Below are 22,282 nucleotides of genomic sequence, written 5' to 3'. Positions count from 1 at the left end.
TACTAAGTACATAAATACATTAACGAAGGATTCACACAGTCCATGCTATTGAAGAAGTAGCTGCTCCTTAAGAAGTTGCTTATGGAAATGAAGTGACCTGTGAGCTTCTGTATGTGTTTCACTTCAAAAATTTCAGAGTAATGGCCTGAAAAGTATTTTTGACAGGCCATAGAGATTTCAAGCAACAGGCCTCACACCCCAGTGTCTCACTTTTAAATTGTACTGGGGGCAGCTGATGGTACATGGTATTCTTTCTAACTTGTTTCTTATACGGAATTGCTGCAGTCATAAAGCGATTCAGAGGAAATATGTTCTTTAAGAAGAGGCAAATAAGACTAAATAAGAAAATAAGAGTCTTATTTATTATCCTAGGCTAGAGGACTACAGTCATTAAAAATACAGTGGCACAATGTTAAAATAACGTTGAAGGTTTAAGCTTAAATTGAAAAAGCAACAAGCAAAACAAAACCTACATTATTAAAGAAGAAAGGCACTCCAATCTTATTTCATCTGAAAACAACCCATCTCTACCTGGGTTCATGAGAAGAAGTTTAATTTTAAACATATGCTAGCTAATACGGACCCAATTAAATGTAAACACATTTTATTTTATTTTATTTTATTTCATTTTATTTTATTTTATTTAGAGAGAATGCAAATCCTTTATAGTGGAATATTGAACAAAACAGTCTGAAATGCTTCTTCCTATCAGATTATTATGGCTCCTTCTAAAGCATTTCCTTTTGTCTCATAACTTATTTTCTTACTGTAGTTTTTTCAGATTTTCTTAATAAGTATTTACCCTACTAATGTATATTTAAGTGACTATACTAAAAACACTCTGCCACTTACGATGCTACAATGGAAATTAGATTTCTCTACCAAGTGTGTATAGTTGCTTGGTTGTTTTTTTCCTTCAAAGTTTGTAGATGCAATTAGGCATGATGGATTATAGTCTGTGGTTTTGTTTTTTAATATGAGCCTTTGGCAAACAGCCTGAAATTCTAAGCTTCATAGTTTACAAACAAGAAATGTTGCTGAAATGTTGTTAGAAACATATAGATGTTGCACATCTGTGGCAAGCGTACTGTACTGTCACCAATTTTCCTTTTATCTCCAGTGTCCGGGCATGGAGGAGAACGCTAAGCGCCTGAATCTGATGCAATAAGATAAGGAGAGCTGCAGTTCTGCCTTTATGCTGTAGAAACTGCACGCCTGTCCCTCCTTTTCTTATGGTTAGGTGCAGATAGCAACTACTCAAGTGTGCCAGTTTACCCGGGAAAAATCATGGGTGCCATGAGGTCTTAAATGAAGAGGACAGCTTAAGTGCATTAGACTGTCTTGGTGGGATTCAGGTGCCCAACCATGAGTTTCTAACATTACCTTGAGTCTCTAACGTTACCTTGTGCATCCCAAAATATCCGAGACCTCCTTGCAAGACCAGCATATGTGATAGGCAGATCTGCACCTTGGTGAAGTAGAAGCTGGAGACCATGCAGGCCTTCTTTTTTCAATCTTTTAAGGGTAAGTACTGCCTTGACCTTGGCAGTGCTTCCCTCTTATTCTCACGTAGTTGGATTCGTGTTTCTTTCTGTTTGATCCCTGGTGCTTTTAGTCCAAAGGACTCTTTTATTTGCCAAATAGAGTAGGACTACCCCGAAATTCATCAGAGTCATCTGGCAACAAGTGATAAAAAACCATCTACAAAAACTACAAAGGTAAATAAATGAAAAACTGGCAGAAAATGACATCTCTAAAATTACAAAAAAAGCTGGGCATGGGATTAGCTATACTGGGAGCAGAAACATAATATCTGTATAAGGAGAGGACTAAAATGAACATTTTAAATTTTTATTAAAAAACATTATTGAACTAACCTTAAACCTCAGCACTCCTGAAATCTTCCATCCTATGTCTCTCCTTTGCATCTTTGAATTGAAGCCGAGATAGTGTGTCCTGAGATGAAGAGATGCACAGCTGAAGGTCAGGTGAGCCATCCTGCCATTATCTTCATGGTGAAATAGGACCCGGTGCCCCCTGGATTCTGAGAGTTCTTTCTTTTCCTTTAACATTACAGCGTAGATAAGGAGTGTGTTATTTTTAAAGACTGTCTTCACTTTTCATGCTTTGGTTCACATGACGGAGTATCCTCACAGAGCATGAAATGGATTCCTTTCAGATGAACTTAAGCCAAAAGACGTGCTTCAAAGGTTGGTCCAGACTAGCTGGAAGTAAAATCCCTGCAGCACACACTGTGTAGACATCCTCTTCTCCATATCAGCTGCTTTGATTTACAGGTCTCTGCCCATTGCACTGTGCTGCTTGTCAGTGTAAATGCAGCCTGCCTGTGTTTATCGGTTTCCCTGTCTCCAATGCCTTGGGCAGTGTGGCTGGGTTTTGATAGGTATCAGAGAATCATGGAATAGTTGAGGTTGTAAGGCACCTCTGGGGGTCATCTGGTCCAACGTCCCCCGATCATGCAAGGCCACCAGATCTGGTTGCCATGTAGGGCCATCTAGAGGCATCTCCCCTGTTAATGTCTAAGGTGCTGGAGACTTCTGCAATGTGTATCTTCTTGAGGCTTGTCTTCTTGTAAGCCAGAGTCGCAGTGTGTATTTCTGTCCCAGGAGAGACTACTTGAGCTGTGTGGTCACTCAGCTTCCATGTGTGATCTCATGAAAGCTACCCACTTCCTCTCCTGAGTCCTGTCCACACATGGCTTATCATTCATGTGCTGTCCTGCCTCCTTAATAGTCCCAGCAAATGCCTGGAACTTAATTTGTTTCCGCCAAGTATGAAGAAGAGGGAAAAGGTGTGTTGGGAGTGGGGAGGGAATGTTCAGAAAGTTATGGTTGATATTTCATGGCACATCTTCTCCACTTGTACTGAGCTTCCTGATATAAGCCAGTAGGTTGTGGTAGGCAATCCATCACCATGAGGACTATCTTGAGGCCAGAAATGGTATAGCTGTGCTCAAGCACAGTGCATGCAAATGCAGTTGTACTGCTTGCAGATCCAAACTGATTTATGAGCAGCTGTCCCAAATGTCTAGAATTGTCTCATCCTTATGTTCCTGCTTTTGGGAGAAGTGAATGTTACCTGGCGGAAGGTCTCTGCATCTATAAGTTGCAGTTCTCAAGGAGTTCAGGTGCGAAGGTGGCTATATGAAGATTGGGCACGTGCATAGTCAGAAGCGGAGAGTTGAGGTTTATTAGCTTCGGACTATTCAGAGCAGGGACAGAGCATGCATGTGACTGTTTTCTCCTGATCGAGAAGACCTACTTACAGTATAAGTACTAGTCACTCCACATTTAACTGCACACTGACACACAGTTCATGCTGCACATCTGTGCAGTGGTTCATTAAAAATGTTTCCTATTCAGGTGGATCTATCTTTGTAATTTTCGTAAATTAATTCTCCTCCAAATCACACTGAATTGTCTTTAACATCTGAAGCAAGGTGAGAAACAGATATGTACAAAGGGAGTAGCTATAGCCCAAGAGAGTTCTTTCAGACACAAGATGTTAAACTGCTTTTTGATCAGCTGCTTGTAGAAATGTACACTAAACTGTAAACCATGGTTCTTATTGTAACCAGCTAATGATCCTATCAGTCGCAGACTAATTGCCTCTACCTCGTGCTAAATTCTGCTGCATTGAAAAAGCCCAAGTCACATTGTGATCCTGTTAATCACATTCAGCTTTGAAGAGTACATAGTGGTTGTGTGTTAATTCAACTTCTCTCCCTGGTAATTTGTTTGATTGCCTGTTACTTGCAATCTGCACTAACTGAATAAATGTGTTCTGCATCCTGATCGGAAGTTATGACTTTCATTTAAGCTATTTTAATGCAGATGTTTTGCCTGGAAATTGGTGTAAATTCTTCTCACTTTTCTGCTCTAAAGTACTTTCAATAGGAAGACTGAAAAGCAAGGGTGTTAACCCTTTGCAGTAGGTAATAAAGCAACAGAGTAAAAGCTATATTTCTTTAATGCTAGGTTAATAGCAATCTTTATTGCCTGAAGGCTTCTCATCAGCTGACGAATAAATAAGTAAATAAGATACTGAAGTATGAGAAGGAGATGCTGGTGCTACATCCTTTTATTCTTTTCCTCCATCTCCAGCAAGATGCATTGTCTATATTGTCAAGACCTAGGACAGTCTGTCTATTCATTACTTCTTTTTTTAAAATATTATTTTTAAATATAACACACACACACATATTCTACATAATGCTATGTAAGTCTTTCAGAAAAAGACTGAACATATGCCAAATTACCTTTCAGCTTTCCACATCATTTTTCTGAAAAACAGTACAAGGCCACTGGATATGTCCTATAAGCACAAAACAATTTTTACTAGGACATTTTTATTAACACTAGATCTGTGTGATAATAAAGATTTATTGTGATTTTACCTTTGAAATCCCCTGAATCTTAATGAGAATTTTTTCTCCCTGTTCTGAATTTCAATGAGAAATACTCTGAGTGTCATGGCCATGTTAAATATTTGTGAAATGCTTTTAGATTACTTTCAACATTTTAAAAATAAACAACTTTTTTATGGAGGCATTTTTTCAAGTTAACAGGAGAGACATTAACTTTTAGTATAATAACCATTCTCTGCTAAAAGAGGTTACACTTGGAAAATGCTAATGTTAAAATTATTTATAAAGAGAATCTAAAGTTGACTCTGAAATGTTTAGTTCAAATGCTGCCTGGAAGTGTGGTCCAATTAGTGATTCCTTACCAGATCAGCCTTTCTGAAAAACAGACTATTCATTTAGACTCAAAAATATTTGGAAGCAAGACCTAGAGACCTGGTGTTTATTAATTCATGAAAGACTTACACTAATTTCCAGTGTTCATTTCCCTGGGGCCCACTTAGGCTATGGAAGCAATCCCCCCTGCACTTCTTGCAGAAGAAAGAAGTCCCTTCAAGCAGTCCATGAGAGCATCCAAAGTGGACTCCTGCTCTGAGTGATCATTGATTGAGTACCTCTCTCTCTCCATTAACCAAAGAGAAAACAAAAAGAGTTTTGCCTCCCAAGGATACTTTCCTCATATGCTGGGGTGCTTCTCTGAGCACGTTGCTGCTATCAGATGGCAATAAATTATCAGATGGCAATAAATTAGTTAATTCTGGTAGAACCACAACTCTTGGACCATCTGTGGACAATGACATTTTCCACTTACTATCATAGTATCTCAGTGCTGAAGCTTTTAAGTTATTCCTTTTGTTAAAAGGATTTGCTACTCATTATTTGCTACCTGTCTTCAAATGTTGGGGCAGGGGTCTCCAGTGTTCCTTCTCTGATTGCTCTAAAGAGTCAGTTTTCCTCTTCTTTTCTTATAAATGTACTCTTACACTTTTCTGTGTTTTCTTCTTTATAGAGTCCAAAGTGTAGTGTCCATCTTTCAAAGGCATTGGCTTGGACTAGCTGACTTCTTATGCTTGTTTATTTTTCATTCTCTTCTCATGATTAATTCCTAGTGCTTTGTATCACATCTGTTCTTCTGTCTTGCCCCACATTCCGGTCAAAATCTAGTTTTCTCAGGGGGCCTCAGCTTCCCAAAATCGCAAGACTGGATCTTCAGGATTTGATCAGCCAGAGATTCTTTATTTCTTCACCTTCTCCTCTTAATTTTTTGCTGTAAAAACATATCACTCATCTTCTCATTGAGTTCAGCACTCCTCTCATTTTACTGTAATATTTTTACTGTTAGTCTCTCTTGCCTGATTTAACGAACAATATTAAAAATGCCAACTGCTTCAGAGCCATTTATAGTTTGAAATAAATCTAGCTTTTTTCTTTTTTTTTACTGGCTTGCCGCATTGCTGGAGGACACAGAATGAAGCCTCAGTTTTACCTTCACATTTCAAGAAAATGTCAATTTTGATAGGGAATTCAACTCTTCCATTCTTCCTCTAAAAATACATTATTAGGTCAATTTACTTCTGTTACTGCGTTCTGTTCCTTGATCATTTTAATCCAAGGCATCTGGCCTAAATCTGTTATATTCAGTGTTGGGTTCTGGTTCAAAAGAACTGATCACAGATGTGCTGACCCACATGAAAGCCACTTGAAAGCTCAGATTTTATTAGGTTTTAAGATTCCTGCCTTGCATTTTTAAAAGTCTTGTGCTAAGATTATAAAATAAAAAACTCAAAAAAAAATCAAGGAATGAAAAAGTCAGAGCTTTAGAGGGAAAAAAAGAAATAAAGGCTTAAAGAGACAGGAAAAGATCAGCAGGAAAAGAAGTGTGATAGCAAATGTTTTAAAAGACTTAGTAAAGCACAGACTGTGTTACTGCAAAGGAAATAGAAAGGCACTTGGGGAATCAACCTCTGGCATATTGTATTCTGATTATTAGGACCACATGGGAACACTTTTTGGCTACAAATTATTTGCCATGGAGGCTGCTGTTTTGTTCGGACTGTGTATGGCACCTAGCACAATGGATAATGGCACAAGATTAGCCCTGTTTTGTTGTTAGGTGGTATAAACAATAAGTAACAAACAGAAAATGAAAGTAAATTGACTTGGAGCTTGGAGAAGGAAAGTTACTGTCTATGGTGTCAGCATGCGGTGGGCACAGTTACAAAGCAGTGCAAAGCCACTTCTTGGACTGGGTCCTCTCTCACCATGCGCTAAAGGGCTTCTTAACGACCCTGGGTTTTCCTACCTGCATCCAAGAACCGCCTGCGAACAATGTGTGATGTGCTGCGCCATTTTGCTTTGGCGTGGTGTAAAGTCAAACTGCAAACACAAACTGTTCTAATCATGTTCTCCTGTGTTGTGTTTTATTTTGGTTTTGTTTTGTTTAGGTTGACCTGCTTGTCCCTACAAAAATCACTGGCATAATTACCCAAGGAGCTAAAGATTTTGGTCACGTCCAATTTGTGGGGTCCTACAAGCTTGCTTACAGTAATGATGGGGAGCACTGGATCATATACCAAGATGAAAAACAAAAGAAGGATAAGGTAAAGCAAAGAGAAAATTGATATTTTGGTTGCATTGACAGAGGACTACATCTGTAGTAACTCCAGTGCTGGAAGCCTGTAGATTATTGCATGCTGCCTGCTTTATAGGGTTCCATATGCATAGGATCCCACAGACGAAAGTCAAGGTGAATAAAAAAGAGTCATATAACACAATGACATTCACAGTGCAGTAATATCACACCTATCAGTGCAATGCACCTGATTTAATGCTATTAAATATGGGACATAAAACTTTACAGTTCTCCATTTATTGGAATTATTTCTTCCTTTAACTCTAGAGGAGAAGGTATATAAATAGTGGTTTATTTGTATATTCAAAAACGGTGTCTCAGTGCATATTTTGATAAGGATGCACTATTTTCTGTAATTTTCTGTAAAGCACATCTTTAGTGTACCTCATTATGTAGCCATGTTGGATTGATTTTTTTTTTTTTTCCTGGAAATTAATCACCAGGGTGTCAAATACCCAATGGGAACATTATTTTTTATTGCACTATTAAATGAACACAAAACATAAAAAGTTTCACAATTTCCTTTGCAAATGTTTAATGAGAGGTGTAGAGAAAGTATAGGTTTGCTGATTGATTTACCTGGAAGCATTTAACTTTTCTCTTGTTATTTAGGATATTATACATTATTTCCTTTAAACTGTATAACACTTACATACTGCAAATACCTGAATTAATAATATCGTCTCTTAAGAAAGAGATTACAGCATATGCATTGCTTAAGGGAAACATTAAGCAAGCTGACAAAATGTGAATTAGTGGGTTTACGTCTGATTGAAACAAAAGATACATTAATAACAATACCAGATGGCTGATATGTCTGATAATGCATGTCTCAAATCTGGTCGTTTTAACATCTGTATTCAGGTGATAAATGTTCCCACTTGTACTTATTTTTCTTAGAATAAACAAAAATTCTTCAGTAAAAAATTAATACCCTTCATATAGTTCAATTAAATTCTTTTTTTTTTGACGTAATGAGAAAGCTTTTGATACGTATTGATATGTGTTGTATGAGTACAGGTAGATGTATTGATGAGGGCTTAGACAACTGCATCTCTTAATTTCACTGATTTTAAATGATTAAAAAATAAATCCATTTATTAGGGGAAGGTATCCTAAATTACTTGGTTAAATATGTACTTAACTGTATGTGTGTGTCTGCACAGACATGTGATGTTTGTAAGGTTATTATCCAAAGATGATACTGTAAACCACCACTCTTAAAAGCCAAATGGCTGTTCACTGTGGTTTTATCTTGCACTGAGATTTTTCCCTATCAAATTCTAAAGGATTTTAGATAGGGAAAACAAAATCAGTTGGTTTAGCCATCCAAGTGAGATGGTCCTGACACCAATGATTATGGATGTGTCTAGTATAATCGGTTGTCAGATAAAAACTGGAAACAAACAACTCACCTTTCGTAAACGTACCATAAATGCATTCAAGATAAATGACAGATAATGACTTCAGTACTTTGTACACATCCCATGTTAAATCCCTGGCATTTAAAAACAGAAGCAGATCTACTGTGAAAAAAAAAGTCTTCTCCAATCCAAACTTCTATTAGCGAACTGTTGAATTCATTTTCCTGAAAAAGGGAACAAACATGTTCAAATCTCCAGTGAGAAACACAGTAACAGTTCCAAGCAAATCTAAAAGAAAATGCACTCTCACTTAACAGCACTGTTCCAATCTACACTTGTTTATAACATTTGCCAAGGCAATTAAATTCTTTTTGCTTTCATCATCAGCTGGATTGTTAATTGTTATATGCATAGTCCGTTAAGAGCAATGGAAAACTCTTAATCATTGTCTTATTAAAACATCTCACATCCCATATTAACTAATATCCCTAAGAATAAAATAGTTGCATCTTATTATGATTCTTTAACAGATCAAGAGCAATTAAAAGCAGAGTAAGATCAAATACACTTAGCTGGAAATTAGAAGTTATAACTTCTGAATTTAAATTTGTACGAAATAAACAAACAAGATCACTTGATACAAATCTAGACCTCAGTCTCTGATACACAAACATTAATCCAAAATATCATTACTATTTTTAATTTTTTCCATATGAAAAAAGTCTGGAAAAGTCAAAAGTCCGATGGCAGAGTCTGACATTCCAGAAATGCTAGATGCCAGTCAGTGAACTTGGCAAAACTTTATAGGAGGTAGGACTGGAAAGGACCTCGAGACAGCACCTAAACATATACCTCCTGACCCATGAAGAGACTATGCTCCTCTCCTCCCATCCCATCTGAGGTCTTCTCAGCAGAAGATGGGATTCAACAACCCCCAAGTCTCTTCCTGCCATCCTAGGAGTAGGTTCAAACAGTTCATTGTTAGAACTAAGGCTTAATTAGTTCACCTGTGCTTCACCTCATACAATGCTCTTACCCTGTGCCATTCTCCACCAGATTATTATTTAATATGTTTGTAGAAACAGCCAGTGATAAAAATTTTACTATACAAGCAGCCTATTCCAGTGTTTAAACATCCTTAAAGGTGGAAAGGTTGCTTATCCCCCTCCCTACAGTACATCCGCCCTGTCCTCAGGGGACGCAAAAAAGTGATTTTATCTTCCTCTTTTCAGACAGTTTGTTTTGGTTGAAACATGTTAACTTATTTCTTCTCAATTTCTTCGTGGGGAAAAAATAATCTTTGTTCTTTCAGTCGTTCCTCAAAGGGTATGTTTTCTCAACCTCAGATCATTCTGCTTGGACCAGCTCTTCCTGAAGTGTGGTTTCCCAAGCCTGTTGTAGTGTTGCATTCTTTAGTGGTGAACTCCTGCCTGCTCCATCATTCTCCATATTGTACCTGTGACATTGGTTAGGACTTCCTAAGGTTTAGCTTGCTACTCGTCATTATTAAATTGCACCATTGATCTTCTGCGCATTTCTCCAATTTGTCAAGACCACTCTGAATTTTGATCCCACTTTTCAAAATGGGAAAATCTTGGCCACATCTGCACTTTTAACAAGCAACTCTATTTCCATCATCTATTTCATTACTGAGAATACATAAATTGCATGCGGCCAGAGGCATGGAGCGTCACCCAGTAAAACCTTCCAGTTTGACACCAAACCCTTCATCACCGCTCCAGCTAGGCTTGTGTCTATGCGGTGAGGTCTGATGGGATTTGCCCACTGGATGTGTATAGCACCAGAAATACTGGCCACAGTCTGGTCTGTGTGCAGTGGAACAAACATATAAATGGAAAAAAAAAAAAACAGCCGAAGAAAAAGCAATGCTGTGCCTCATCCAAAGGGACCAGAACAGAAATAGCTTCATTGGTCCTGTCTAATAGTAACATCTTTCCACAGGATATGCAACAATTTCCTTAGCTTAAGATAAGACACCAGATTTAGCCCAAAATGCAAGAACACTGTTGGAGAAACCATGTTTTCACAGCAAAGTGAAACTTTCATGAAATGTTTCTTCTGTCCCCTGGAGATACAGAAAGGAGATAAAATATAGATACTGGCAACTATCAACAGCACCAAGCATAAATTATTCATAATTTACCCCCATTCATTCTATTTATTAACTGAACATCTTGATTTCTTCTATAAAGGATAGAACATATAGATTTCTTATTTCCTCTGCAGCTGATTTACTCATCCTATACTCATCCTGTGATCCTTGTACAATCAACCTATAATTTAGGAGAAAGGTGGTTCCAAAAACTTTCAGGGAAAAGAAGACAGGATAAAAGAAAAAAACCTACTTTTAAAGTCCTAACAAAATATGTCATTTTACATTCTGGAAAAGCAAAGATAAAAAGAATGTCTCAGACACAGAAATTATGGTGATACTGGTAGGCTGGTAAGAATGATTTGTGGATGAATATTGTAACTTTAAAATGCGTTGAATCACAGAATCACAGAATAAGTAAGGTTGGAAAAGACATGTAAGATCATCAAGTCCAACCATCAACCAAAAAAAAAACCAAAAAAACACCACCATGCCCATTAAACCATGTCCCACAATGCCACGTCCACACGTTCCTTGAACACGTCCAGGGAGGGTGACTCCACCACCTCCCTGGGCAGCCTGTTCCAGTGTTTCACCACTCTCTCAGTAAAGAAATTTTTCCTAATATCCAGCCTGAACCTCCCCTGGCGCAACTTGAGGCCATTTCCTCTCGTTCTATCGCTTGTCACTTGGGAGAAGAGACCAACACCCACCTCTCTGCAACCCCCTTTCAGGTAGTTGTAGAGAGCGATGAGGTCTCCCCTCAACTTCCTCTTCTCCAGACTGAACAACCCCAACTCCCTCAGCCGCTCCTCATCAGACTTGTGCTCCAGACCCCTCACCAGCTCCGTCGCCCTTCTCTGGACACGCTCCAGCACCTCAATGTCCTTCTTGGAGTGAGGGGCCCAAAACTGAACACAGCATTCGAGGTGCGGCCTCACCAGCGCCGAGTACAGAGGCATGATCACCTCCCTACTCCCGCTGGCCACACTATTTGTGATACAAGCCAGGATGCCGTTGGCCTTCTTGGCCACCTGGGCACACTGCTGGCTCATATTCAGCCGGCTGTCGACCAACACCCCCAGGTCCTTTTCTGCGGGGGAGCTTTCCAGCCACTCCTCCCCAAGCCTGTAGCGTTGCATGGGGTTGTTGTGACCCAAGTGCAGGACCCGGCACTTGGCCTTGTTGAACCTCATACAGTTGGCCTGGGCCCATGGATCCAGCCTGTCCAGATCCCTCTGCAGAGCCTTGTGACCCTCCAGCAGATCAACACTCCCTCCCAACTTTGTCATCTGCAAACTTGCTGAGGGAGCACTCGATCCCCTCATCCAGATCATAGATAAATATATTAAACAAGACTGGCCCCAAAACTGAGCCCTGGGGAACACCACTTGTGACCGGCCGCCAACTGGATTTCACTCCATTCACCACAACTCTCTGGGCTCGGCCATCCAACCAGTTTTTAACCCAGTGAAGAGTGAACCTGTCTAAGCCACGAGTCGCCAGCTTCTTCAGGAGACTACTGTGGAAGGCAGAGTCAAAGGCTTTACTAAAGTCCAGGTAGACAACATCCAAAGCCTTCCCCTCACCCACTAGGTGGGTCACCTGGTCATAGAAGGAGATCAGGTTGGTCAAGCAGGACCTGCCTTTCAAGAACCCGTGCTGGCTGGGCCTGATCTTTGGTTATCCCGCACGTGCCCTGTGAGCGCCCTCAGGATGAACCTCTCCATAATCTTCCCTGGCACCGAGGTCAGGCTGAAGTAAGAGCTGAGGGCTTTATCTTGTCTGGTGCTGAATATCTCACTCTTTAGCAGTTTACAGGATGAGGACTAATGTACCAGCGGATCTCAGTGAATTCCTGAAGCTATTCACTTCTGCCTCTTCATCATTTGTGAAGTTATTGTACAAAGGAAAAAGTATTGGTGTCTTGTATTCACAAGTGCACTGTGTGCAGTCTGTATCTTTGGTCAATCTGCAACAAATTAGCTGTTTCAAACAGAAGGAAATATGATGTTCAGTTTTCTTATTTGCGCCACGTCAAATGGAAAAGCTGTTCCAACAACAGTGGCTCCTGCAGCTCCTGTTTGGCTTCTGCTGTTTTAACGGCCCATCATTTGAGTTCACATCTGTGCTAAACTTCTGTGAATGCAGATGAAAAGGTACTGGGGGGAAAAAAAGCATGACTTTAAAAAGTGAAGCCTTTCTCATTCATTTTAAATAGTTTGAATGAGTTGCCTGGAAAATATGAAATCTTTTCCTGTTGTCTTCAGGAAGGAAAATAAATTGCATTGCAGGCTGGCAAGTAGGAAGAAAATTTATTTTAGAAAAAGGACCAGACCTAATAGCTATCTTGTTTTTCTCAACTAGAGGTCAGTAGCTGTCTATGCCTCCAAAGCTAAGGACTTCCAAACTAAATTTGACCTTTTTTTTTTTTTTTTTTAAATCACATTCCACATGTGATTTATAAATTGCACAGCCTGCTGTAGGTAACTCAAGGCCAACTGCAATGTCACATGGCATTTTAGAGGCTGTTTTTTAAAATAAGATGAGAACATTTGCACGTAGCCTAAAGGAGTCTAGCAGTCTGCAGCACTGTCTGTCATTATTAGCCATCAGCAGTGCAATTAACTGCAGGTAGACAATGTCCAGTATGCAAATAGCCTTCTGGATTTGTGCACAAAATGATGAACTAGTTATAAGTTATATGCTTTGCATGTCTAGTTAATTGCCATAGCAACAGAAGACAGGAACCTAATTATAAATTGAAAGTTAGATCATGTCATGTTAAAAATCTTTCTGCTAGATTTGCTAATGATTTTTCTGTATGCTGTTTAATTATGATTAGACCTGGTTTACAATGATAGATTCAATTCCTACATATAATCTACACACTTGGCACAGTTAAAGAACAATTTTTTAGTAATATTATTTAAATTATTATTGTTATTTAATACTATTATTTAAAATAATATTTCTAATCTAACTGTGATATTATTTTTTTCTGCACTGGTTTAAATTATGAGTGACTTCTATTACTTTCAGCTGAGTTAACATGATTTGTATAAGATGAAGATCTAGCTATACTCATTCTAGGCTGTGCCTCCAGCACACATGTCTCTCTCCCTCGTACCACACTAAGAGCTGAAAGAAGACAACATGCTCGTACTAACAGTCTCTACCTTGAATTACTATAAGTATTTCTGGAGGGAGGTTGGTCTTCAAAATATTTCTCTTTTTACTTGGCTTTGAACCTTCTGTCATAAAGCACTTATAAACTATGTACAGCGGAGTAAGTTCCCACTTCAGTAGCATCAGTACACAGATCAAGTGGGAAAAAATAACAAGAATGTGATAGCATGTTTTTCAAGTTCACAAGTTTTATCTGCCTGATACCTACTCTGAACTCAAAGAAATAATAAAGGTCATGTAATACACATTCTTATTCATGTATCACAGAGAGGGAAAACCCAGGCCTTCTCCTGGCACTGGACCCTTTTGCATAGCTATGCATTGCATGCCAACCAACTCCTGACTCTTCAGCCTGTCCCGAGGAAAGTGCTCTGTGAAGAAGAAGAAAGGAGGATGGCTAAGATCAGGAGTGGAAAATTTACACCAACCTGCAGAGGTTTTATGTATACCAACCAAAAAGAAAGAATGTCTTTCTCCTCTTAATCACTCCAAAAACACATGTGCACACACACTCATACATGTGTGTTTACATATGTATATATGCGTATCAAAAAAACCCCTGCCCAGTCTTTTAGAGTGGAAGGCATCTTCCACAGAATGGAGTATGCCTATAAACAGCAGCTCTGTTTCTGGTGAGAAACCAAGACATCCTTTACTACCTTTTACCTGGTGTTGTTCACTTGTAATTCTTCATGGTGAACACAGTTACTCCACCAACAATAAAAAACTTTAAAGCAAGTAAATGGTCTGTTCAAATCTGCAGATTCCCTCTCTTGCTTAAGCAAGTCTTCTTCAGTGAATAGTAATAAAGAAATAAAATGTTTCCAAAATAAAAGAAAAAAATTTCTTTTTATGCAGCTTTGTTTTAGATTTCAAACGAACATTGCCCCCTTTATTTGTCGGAACACTGAGATGTTCTGCACTGAAGAAAACTCCAAACAGAAACTAGGTCTAGCTATTCTTTTTAAATAATCTGCCTGTAATATAAGCAGGATTAACTGCTCTGTGAAATAACATGTTTAAAATATTCTGCTCAGAGTAAAAAATATGGTTAAGGTACAGCAGAAAACATAGTGACTTCACCATCTGAGGCTTGAATATTAAAATCTCAACTCTCAGCCATCATAAATAGCAGGAACCAATAATGCTATGACCGATGCAGAATTTTCATGCAAATTAAGTTTCTGCAAGACATGAGATCCAGAAATATTCTCTGTGCAGAGAATTTTGATCCTGCTTGCACATCCATTGACACAGCGTCACAAACAATCTTTCCTACTGCAGCCACCTGTTAATGGACATGCCCTAAAACCTGGTTTCCAGCTCTACATTTGGAGCAAAGCAAATATCACTAGTAATAAATTCCACTTTTCCCAAGCTATTCTTCTTCAGGTATTTCTTCTAAATTATTTTATCATAAAATATACAATAGCTTTCTTTTTAAAATATGAATCAATTTACACAGTCATTATTCGGATTTGCTGCTTATGCCATAAAACACTTAGTTCTATTGAAAAATCTTAGTGAATGTTTGAAGGCAAGACATCCAAATTCCTTGTTGGACACAATTATAAACAAGATGTTTATATTTCAGAAATCTTTTTTGCAGAAAATATCAGTACTTATTTTCCAGGTTTTTGTTCTCTTTTTTATGAACTGATCATAAAATAAGTTATCATACTTAAAAGTACAACAGCATGCATTTTCTATTTTTTTATTTTAATAGCAGCTGTAAGAGACTAAGCTACAGAGGAGCTACACATATGTGTGTGGGGTGTGTATGTGTAAACTTGCTGAAGCTGCTGAATAAATGTTTAAGCAGTTACACCTTTTAAGTATGCAGACTGACATAAACAGATACATCCACTGTAAAATCTTTAACATTCTACAATAGGACTGTCAAAATGCAGGAGCTTCAGTCCACTTTTGCCAACACAGGCACCTTGTAACGGGGGAGCCACTGGGCTGGGTGAGGCTGAAGCTCTGTCCAAGGGAGGGAGCATCCTGTAGCAGATGACTAGAGAAATAAAAAACATAGGGCTGTTATTCTTCCTTAGTGTACCTTCCCAACCTCCAGCTTTCTTCCACCTCTACTTTTAATAGCCCCTGCTGATTTTAACCCTAATAGTTTGTCTGATTTTTAGCAGTAGTTAAAGGCTGTGGAAACAGTGCTACAGTTTAATTACGTGTTTTATAGGGAGGTGTGACCTTTAGGTGGCTCAGAACAAACCTGCTATCATTTCTTGTCCTGTTGTGGCTCTGGTAAGGGGACAGTTCAATATTGCCCGCTGTTGATTTTCTCCATGCCACTTACAATTTTATAGACGTCTATCATAATTTCCTTTCAGGCTGAAGAGACTTAGTTCATTTAATAATTTGCAAAAGAATGTTCTTCTGTGCTTGTGGCCATCTTGCCACTTCACTCTGTATATTTGCTGTTTGAGATAAGTCAGGATCAGTTCTGCACCAACCCAGAACTCAAAATTAAGATATGAGCTGGCTTTATGCACTGAGACATTAGTAACTTACACTCTGCTCTTTATTCCTTGACCACTAATCAGCTTGGGGTTTATTGTCACTGGGCATTTTTTTTTTCATCTGAAAAAATTACAGAGCTATCTATTATAACTCCAACATCAGCTTCTTGAATGCTAATAAATTGTTACAGTCTTCAGAGGTGTTTTATACTGGAACAAACTTCTCAGAAAGGAATGTGAGGAGTGAACATTTATGGTATGAGGCTACCATCTTTTCAAGAGCTTTTAATTGCTTAGGTGGTTCATTTAGTATTGACTGTTTGGGCATAAAGCAATAGGTAATTAAAGAGAAATTATATTTGGCTACAGAAATAGCTTTTTTCTACTGATAAGTCAGATGCACAGTTTTTGTCCTTCGTCCTCCCTGCTCTTTCCAAGTTCCGTGACTCCATTAGTGAACATAGGCTGAAGTAAAATGAAGAGTGACAAAGAATGTATTTTTCCCATAAGAAATTTGCCATGGGTCCACAGGAAAAAAATCCAGTACATTTGCTTTTAGAATATTATATTTTGTGCAGGTCACATTTGTGGATGCTGAAAATGCTTCCCTCATTTTCTGATAAATTTATTTCCCTAAAATCCTTTTTCTGATCTAGCACATTTGGTTAATTTCTTGAAACCAGATCTTGAATTTTGAGAGAAGGTAAATTTCAGATTTGCATAAATTAACCTCTGAAGCAGATGAGTTTGACTTCAAGTGCTAATGAAATCATGTATGAGTTAGAAATAAAATTTAATTCTTGTTTTCCTGCTCCAAGTAAATGACATAATCCTACCTTCTTCAGGTGTATTTGTTCCTTGGTTTGCATCACACACTTTTATTTACTTTGCATAGCTATATGCAGATACAAATACTGGGGCTGTAGATGGGTTCTTCTGGCAAACAACAATGTTTTTTGTTCTAAGCCTTCATTTAAATGTTACCTCTGAAATACATCTTCCATAGGGAGTATAAAATAGAGAGTAAAAGAATTTTCCAGTAGCTCTGCAGCAAGAATTGTCTGCAGTTCTGCATTGCTTATCACCTGGCTTGGTGAAAAATATAAAGATATACTGCATGCATGCACAGGAAATCAAATGAAAAAAATTCACTTTTAAGCTTTCCTAGCTGCATATTGTACATTGGAGGGTGCCACTCTGTAACTTTAATAGTAAGCTTACTGCCTTTTATCGTATGCTATATTGCCAGAAATGAAACTCAAATTCAGGTGCAATCCTGTTAGCTCAAGCTGCAGCTGATTTATGTAATCAACACTGTACTTGGGCAACAAACAATTTGCCCTGTAGTAAATACACTTTTTCCTTAGCCTCACAGCACTGTTGTTTCTGTGGTCAGTCTGTCTGCAATTTTATCCATTTATCTTAACTCCTAGGTGCTCTAATGCTCCCATCGCTGTGTTAGTGAGATGCCAGATGAGAAGGGAAATTTATTACTTGTGAAAGAGCATCACTTGTGGAAGATACACATTTTGTTCGAGATGCCAAATTGATAGCACCTGAGAGAAGCTTTCGAAATTCAACGAAAACGTGCAGCATACAGACAAAAAAGTGAAGATTTTCTTATAGTCCTTTGTAAACATGTCACAAAAGAACCAGCTTAAGGGCTAAAATAGTAGATCAGCTCTTCTGAATTCAACCTCTGGCATTTTTCCTAAGAACGTCTAGGAAACTTGTGATTCTGCATTAAGGCAGTCATATAAGCCCTTCTTCAGGAGGTCCATATTCTTTCTCTGCATGATGCAAACGAAACTCATTTATTTCAAGTCAAAAAGCCATCAAACACAGTTTTTACAAATGAAAAGTGAATTAGCTGACATTTTAAGAGAATGAACATTTCCCATAAAAACTGAAAATACCCCAAGAGAATAATGTGATCATTTTGCCAAAAAGTGATGGTATGGCCCTTGAATTTAAATAGTGGCTGCCGGGAGAAAAATACAGCGTTGTTTTAACACAGACAGAAGTTTGAGAACTCACTTATGTATTGGTTAACCCGTACTAGTGGAAATTACATCATAACATGCACTGTACTGGGCTAGGATTTTTTAGTTTGATCACAAACTGATGCCCTTAATTCATATGCTGACTTTTGTTTGACAGAAGAAGGTAGTATTCTTGACAATCACTGACTCTACAAGGGTTTCTGTAGTTGCATCCAAGCTGCATTCATAAGTGATACAATAAAAATTCTTCTTAACTTTAATTATTAATGTTATTTTGTTGGAAACAATAACAGGATCTCCTGGGATTAATTTGACATGATACAAATGCCAAGTAAAAAGACATTTAATTTTTTAAATGTTAATTATTTTTATGCAACTTTTAGAGCTGGGCCCTGGGTGTTGCAGAACAGTAGATTAAGTTTTGAATCAAAAGCTAAATTTGTACCAGGGCTGAGCATGCCACGCTCATACCCAGCTCTGAGGTCCTTGCCCTGCAACAAAATCCCCAGGTCTTAACAAAGGCAGGTGCTCTTTGCAGCATCAGTTGGGTGCCCAGATGATCAAAATTCCGCATGGAGATCAGGGAGGTGCCCAGGGACATCAGGGGTGTACCACAGCTGTTCCTTAAGCCATGCAGGCTTAAATCTTCTCGTTACTTGCCCCTCAGGTGTTCCAGGGAAATTTTGACAATGACACGCACCGTAAGAACGTCATCGATCCTCCGATCTACGCCCGGCACATCCGCATCCTCCCGTGGTCATGGTACGGCAGGATCACCCTGCGGTCGGAGCTGCTGGGCTGCACAGCGGAGGACTGAGGTGGATCTCCATTAGGCATCGCAGCTCTCAGTGTAGCTAAAAGTCCCTCCGTAGACGAAACTGTGCAAAGCCTGTAGGATGCTGAGTGGGTTTTTCATGAACAAGTGCTCATTTTGTGGTAGGCCGCTAACTGTCTTTCGCAAGGAGGTCTAAGCCTGCCCTTTAAATGATCCAATCCAATTTTGTCCTTGAAATCTGTTAGTGTTGTCCCTTCTGCTGTGCAATTATCTTTCTAGTTTTCCTTTGAGTTGTTCACACTAGTTGAAACGTGCTAGGGAAAAACAGCAGCATCCTTTTTACAAGGGAAGAGAAATAGCATGACAAAGCTCATTTGCAGCTTTAGAAACATTGGGCTGACGAGTTCTCCATAAATCATACTGTCATCTTACTTGCAAAAAGTGATACTGCAGCTTTTAGCAATAAGTTTACTTGGGGATGACTGCATTATAGTAATTGTGCCTATCAAACACTGTCAGTATTTATGACATATATTTTGGAAGATACTCTGTGGTACTGTAAAATACAGTACCTGTGATATTGCAAGCTACCTTTCATCACTTTCATCTGAACAGCAGAGTCCATGCACCTAAATGGTTTTCCTAACTAACCCCATTTTCTTTCTCTATTTTGCATGCTATAGACATGAACTCCATCTTTTCTGTTTAGTATCACTACTAACGTTATTTTCCTTGAAAGAGGTGACCTGGTTGCATATGGAACAAAATCTGCTATCAGTATATTATGAAGTTAATGAATTTGCCAAAGTTTATTAATTCTGCTTGAGATGCGCTTTTTCAAGGAGGCTGGGATGAGATGCCAGGGTACTTGTGGTGTCTCATCTTAAGTACCCACACAGGTAAAGGCCCGTTTAGTGACTTGCCCAGGGGTGAGCACACAACCCTAGGCAGACCTGCCTGCTCAATTGCTTCTTTCAGAAACGTCCTTAATTTCTGTGAAGAGGTAAGTGTGGGGTGAAGGAATCAGGTGCTAAAAGACAGCCAGGAAGAATGAATGACTCCCTTACTGCCAGGAAACCCCCTCAGTAGTCTCTTCTGGTGATGGTCACAGCCTTCCTCCCAGGCATGAAGGCAAGAGGTGTCGTAGGAATGCATCAAAGCTGCGTCCTTGGCACCCCCCACTCCCATCTATCTCTTTTCAGACATATGTCAGCGAGCCACCAGGAGGCTGATTTTTACCCTGCCTCATCTACAGAAATGCTTCATACACACTATCTTGTTTTAACAACACGATAGCCACTGAGGACCCCAGTTTAAAAAGTAGGGGTTTGGAGGAAAAGTGGAGCAGTAGGGAGGACATTCTCCCCGTACCTCAGTTTCCCATGATGATGGAGATAATGATACCAACCTTTGTAGAGCACTCCAAGTTTCCTTGGAATAAAGTGCTCTATGACTATGTTAGAGTAGCACCTAAGTGTAAAAAAAATCCTGGGACAAGGACCGAGGGGTCATTTTATCTGTTACCTGAAATAACAGCATTTGGTATTACTGCCACCCTTTTAATTTCATAACATGCTGATGTGGAGAGAGATAGGTATATATCTATACAGCTGCATGTTTTAGCAAATGCCACTGAACTTATTTTTTGTCACAGTTACATTCTCACCGAAACACTGAAGTACGAACCTGGGCACTGCTTCCCAGGCAAACAGCTAGTTGGCCCACAGTCTGCAAAGGGCAAAGTTTACTTTGGAAACAAAATGGTTTGGATTTCAAAAACCTGCATTTAATCACACATTCTCCACCACAGACAAAATATATTATCCATTGAACTGTGAAAGACTCTAGAATAGCAGCCAGGAATTTTACATACAAGAATTGGGGATATATTGGTGGCGGTTTTCTGATAGTGTCACTTAAACTGTCACATTTTAACAAACAGAACACCCTGCCTCTATAAAATGACTTAATCCTTAAACTGTATTTATACAAGTATTTATTTTATAAGGCTTAGACATTTAAAGACTTCTAAAGAAGAGTCTTGTAAAGGTAAAAGTATGTGTAAGAAACGTTGAGGTCCTGTGCAACACTGCTAATTTTGTTCTTTATTTTTTACTTTGTGCTGCATAACAAAAGCCACTAGACTGTTACTGTCTTGTCTGTAACTGTGTTAACAGCATTCCTTAATGATGTATATATGGAGTGGTCTTCAAGCATAGCGAGCGATTTTAAAGAGAAAGTCAATCATGGTGGTATTTATTTTCAAAGAGCAAAAAAAGTTCTGAATAATGGGGAACAAGTGTATTCCTAAATTACTTACTGCCCATGTTTTGCACTTTAGTCTCTACAAAAAAAAAAAAAAAAAGAAGTAATATATCTATCTTTAGGGCACACACAATTTTTAAAGAGATCCAAAACCATTTTCCTGTTGTGGGAGAGAAATCGACCCTAAATTTAATGAATGCAATTACAGATATGAAGAATAGCATCTAGCTATTTCACTAGTCAACTGTACCCAAAAAATGGAAGGCCATTTCTGAAAATTAGGTTCCCTAGTTTACCAACTTGTTTTAATGTTCTTTTGAAATATTTGTTCTGTGTTCTTAAGTGATTTTTTTCATGTTCGTGATCTTGAGCAAGTTCAATTTTGGTTTTGAATTAATCTTTCATGGTTTAATAATTTAATTGTTATCCATTCATCTGCATATAAAACCAGTGTTGTCATGATACCTAACATAGTAATTTTATTTTGTATTAATTTAGAGTTGACTATTTTCACCCTTATATCCTGTGTCAGCTTTCATCTGCCAGCAGTCTTCACAACCTGCAAAGAAAGCTCCATACATTGTGATAACACTCTGTGATAATTTATAAAAGAATCATATATTTGATGCCCTTACAATTTCAGCCAACATACTGGGGCTTTTTCTAATGAAATTATTCCTTAGCTACCAAGAAGATTTCTTTAAATGGCATTGTGCAGCCATAGTACCAAATCCTGCTCCCAGTGTCAGCAGTATAAGTCTGAAATAACTCTTGATTTCTGTGGAATACTTTAGATTTAACAAAACAGATGAGAATAGATTATGGTCTAGGATTAAATTTTTTCCCTTTAATTTGATTTTCTTGTCTTGGTGAACACCATTGACATAAGGGACAAGTTATAAATTAACAGACTGTACTCTCCCAGTGAAAGCAACTGTCATCCCAAAACCAGAAAAAAGTGCAGGATATGTCCCTTTAAGAGGGGATGGAGAAACACTCCGAAATGATGCTTGACTTCTGTATTAATTGTAACAATGGCGTTGAACAAGACTGAAAATGTTCCCTTAATTAAATTTCACC

General features: G+C 38.5%; 1 protein-coding gene across 1 annotated transcript in view; it reads left to right on the top strand.

Annotated features, from left to right (window-relative positions):
- Positions 1–18,979, top strand: part of EDIL3 (EGF like repeats and discoidin domains 3) — a 261,216-nt gene extending 242,237 nt beyond the window's left edge. The window contains exons 10-11 of the mRNA XM_059833892.1: positions 6,829–6,984; positions 18,830–18,979. Coding sequence (XP_059689875.1) covers positions 6,829–6,984; positions 18,830–18,979 — 306 coding nt within the window. The remainder of the gene's footprint in view (positions 1–6,828; positions 6,985–18,829) is intronic.
- The last annotated feature ends 3,303 nt before the right edge of the window (positions 18,980–22,282 follow it).

The sequence above is a fragment of the Gavia stellata genome, chromosome Z, assembly GCF_030936135.1.
Source record: "Gavia stellata isolate bGavSte3 chromosome Z, bGavSte3.hap2, whole genome shotgun sequence".
NCBI classification, from domain to species: Eukaryota; Metazoa; Chordata; class Aves; order Gaviiformes; family Gaviidae; genus Gavia; species Gavia stellata.
This window is presented reverse-complemented; position numbering and strand designations above follow the sequence as displayed.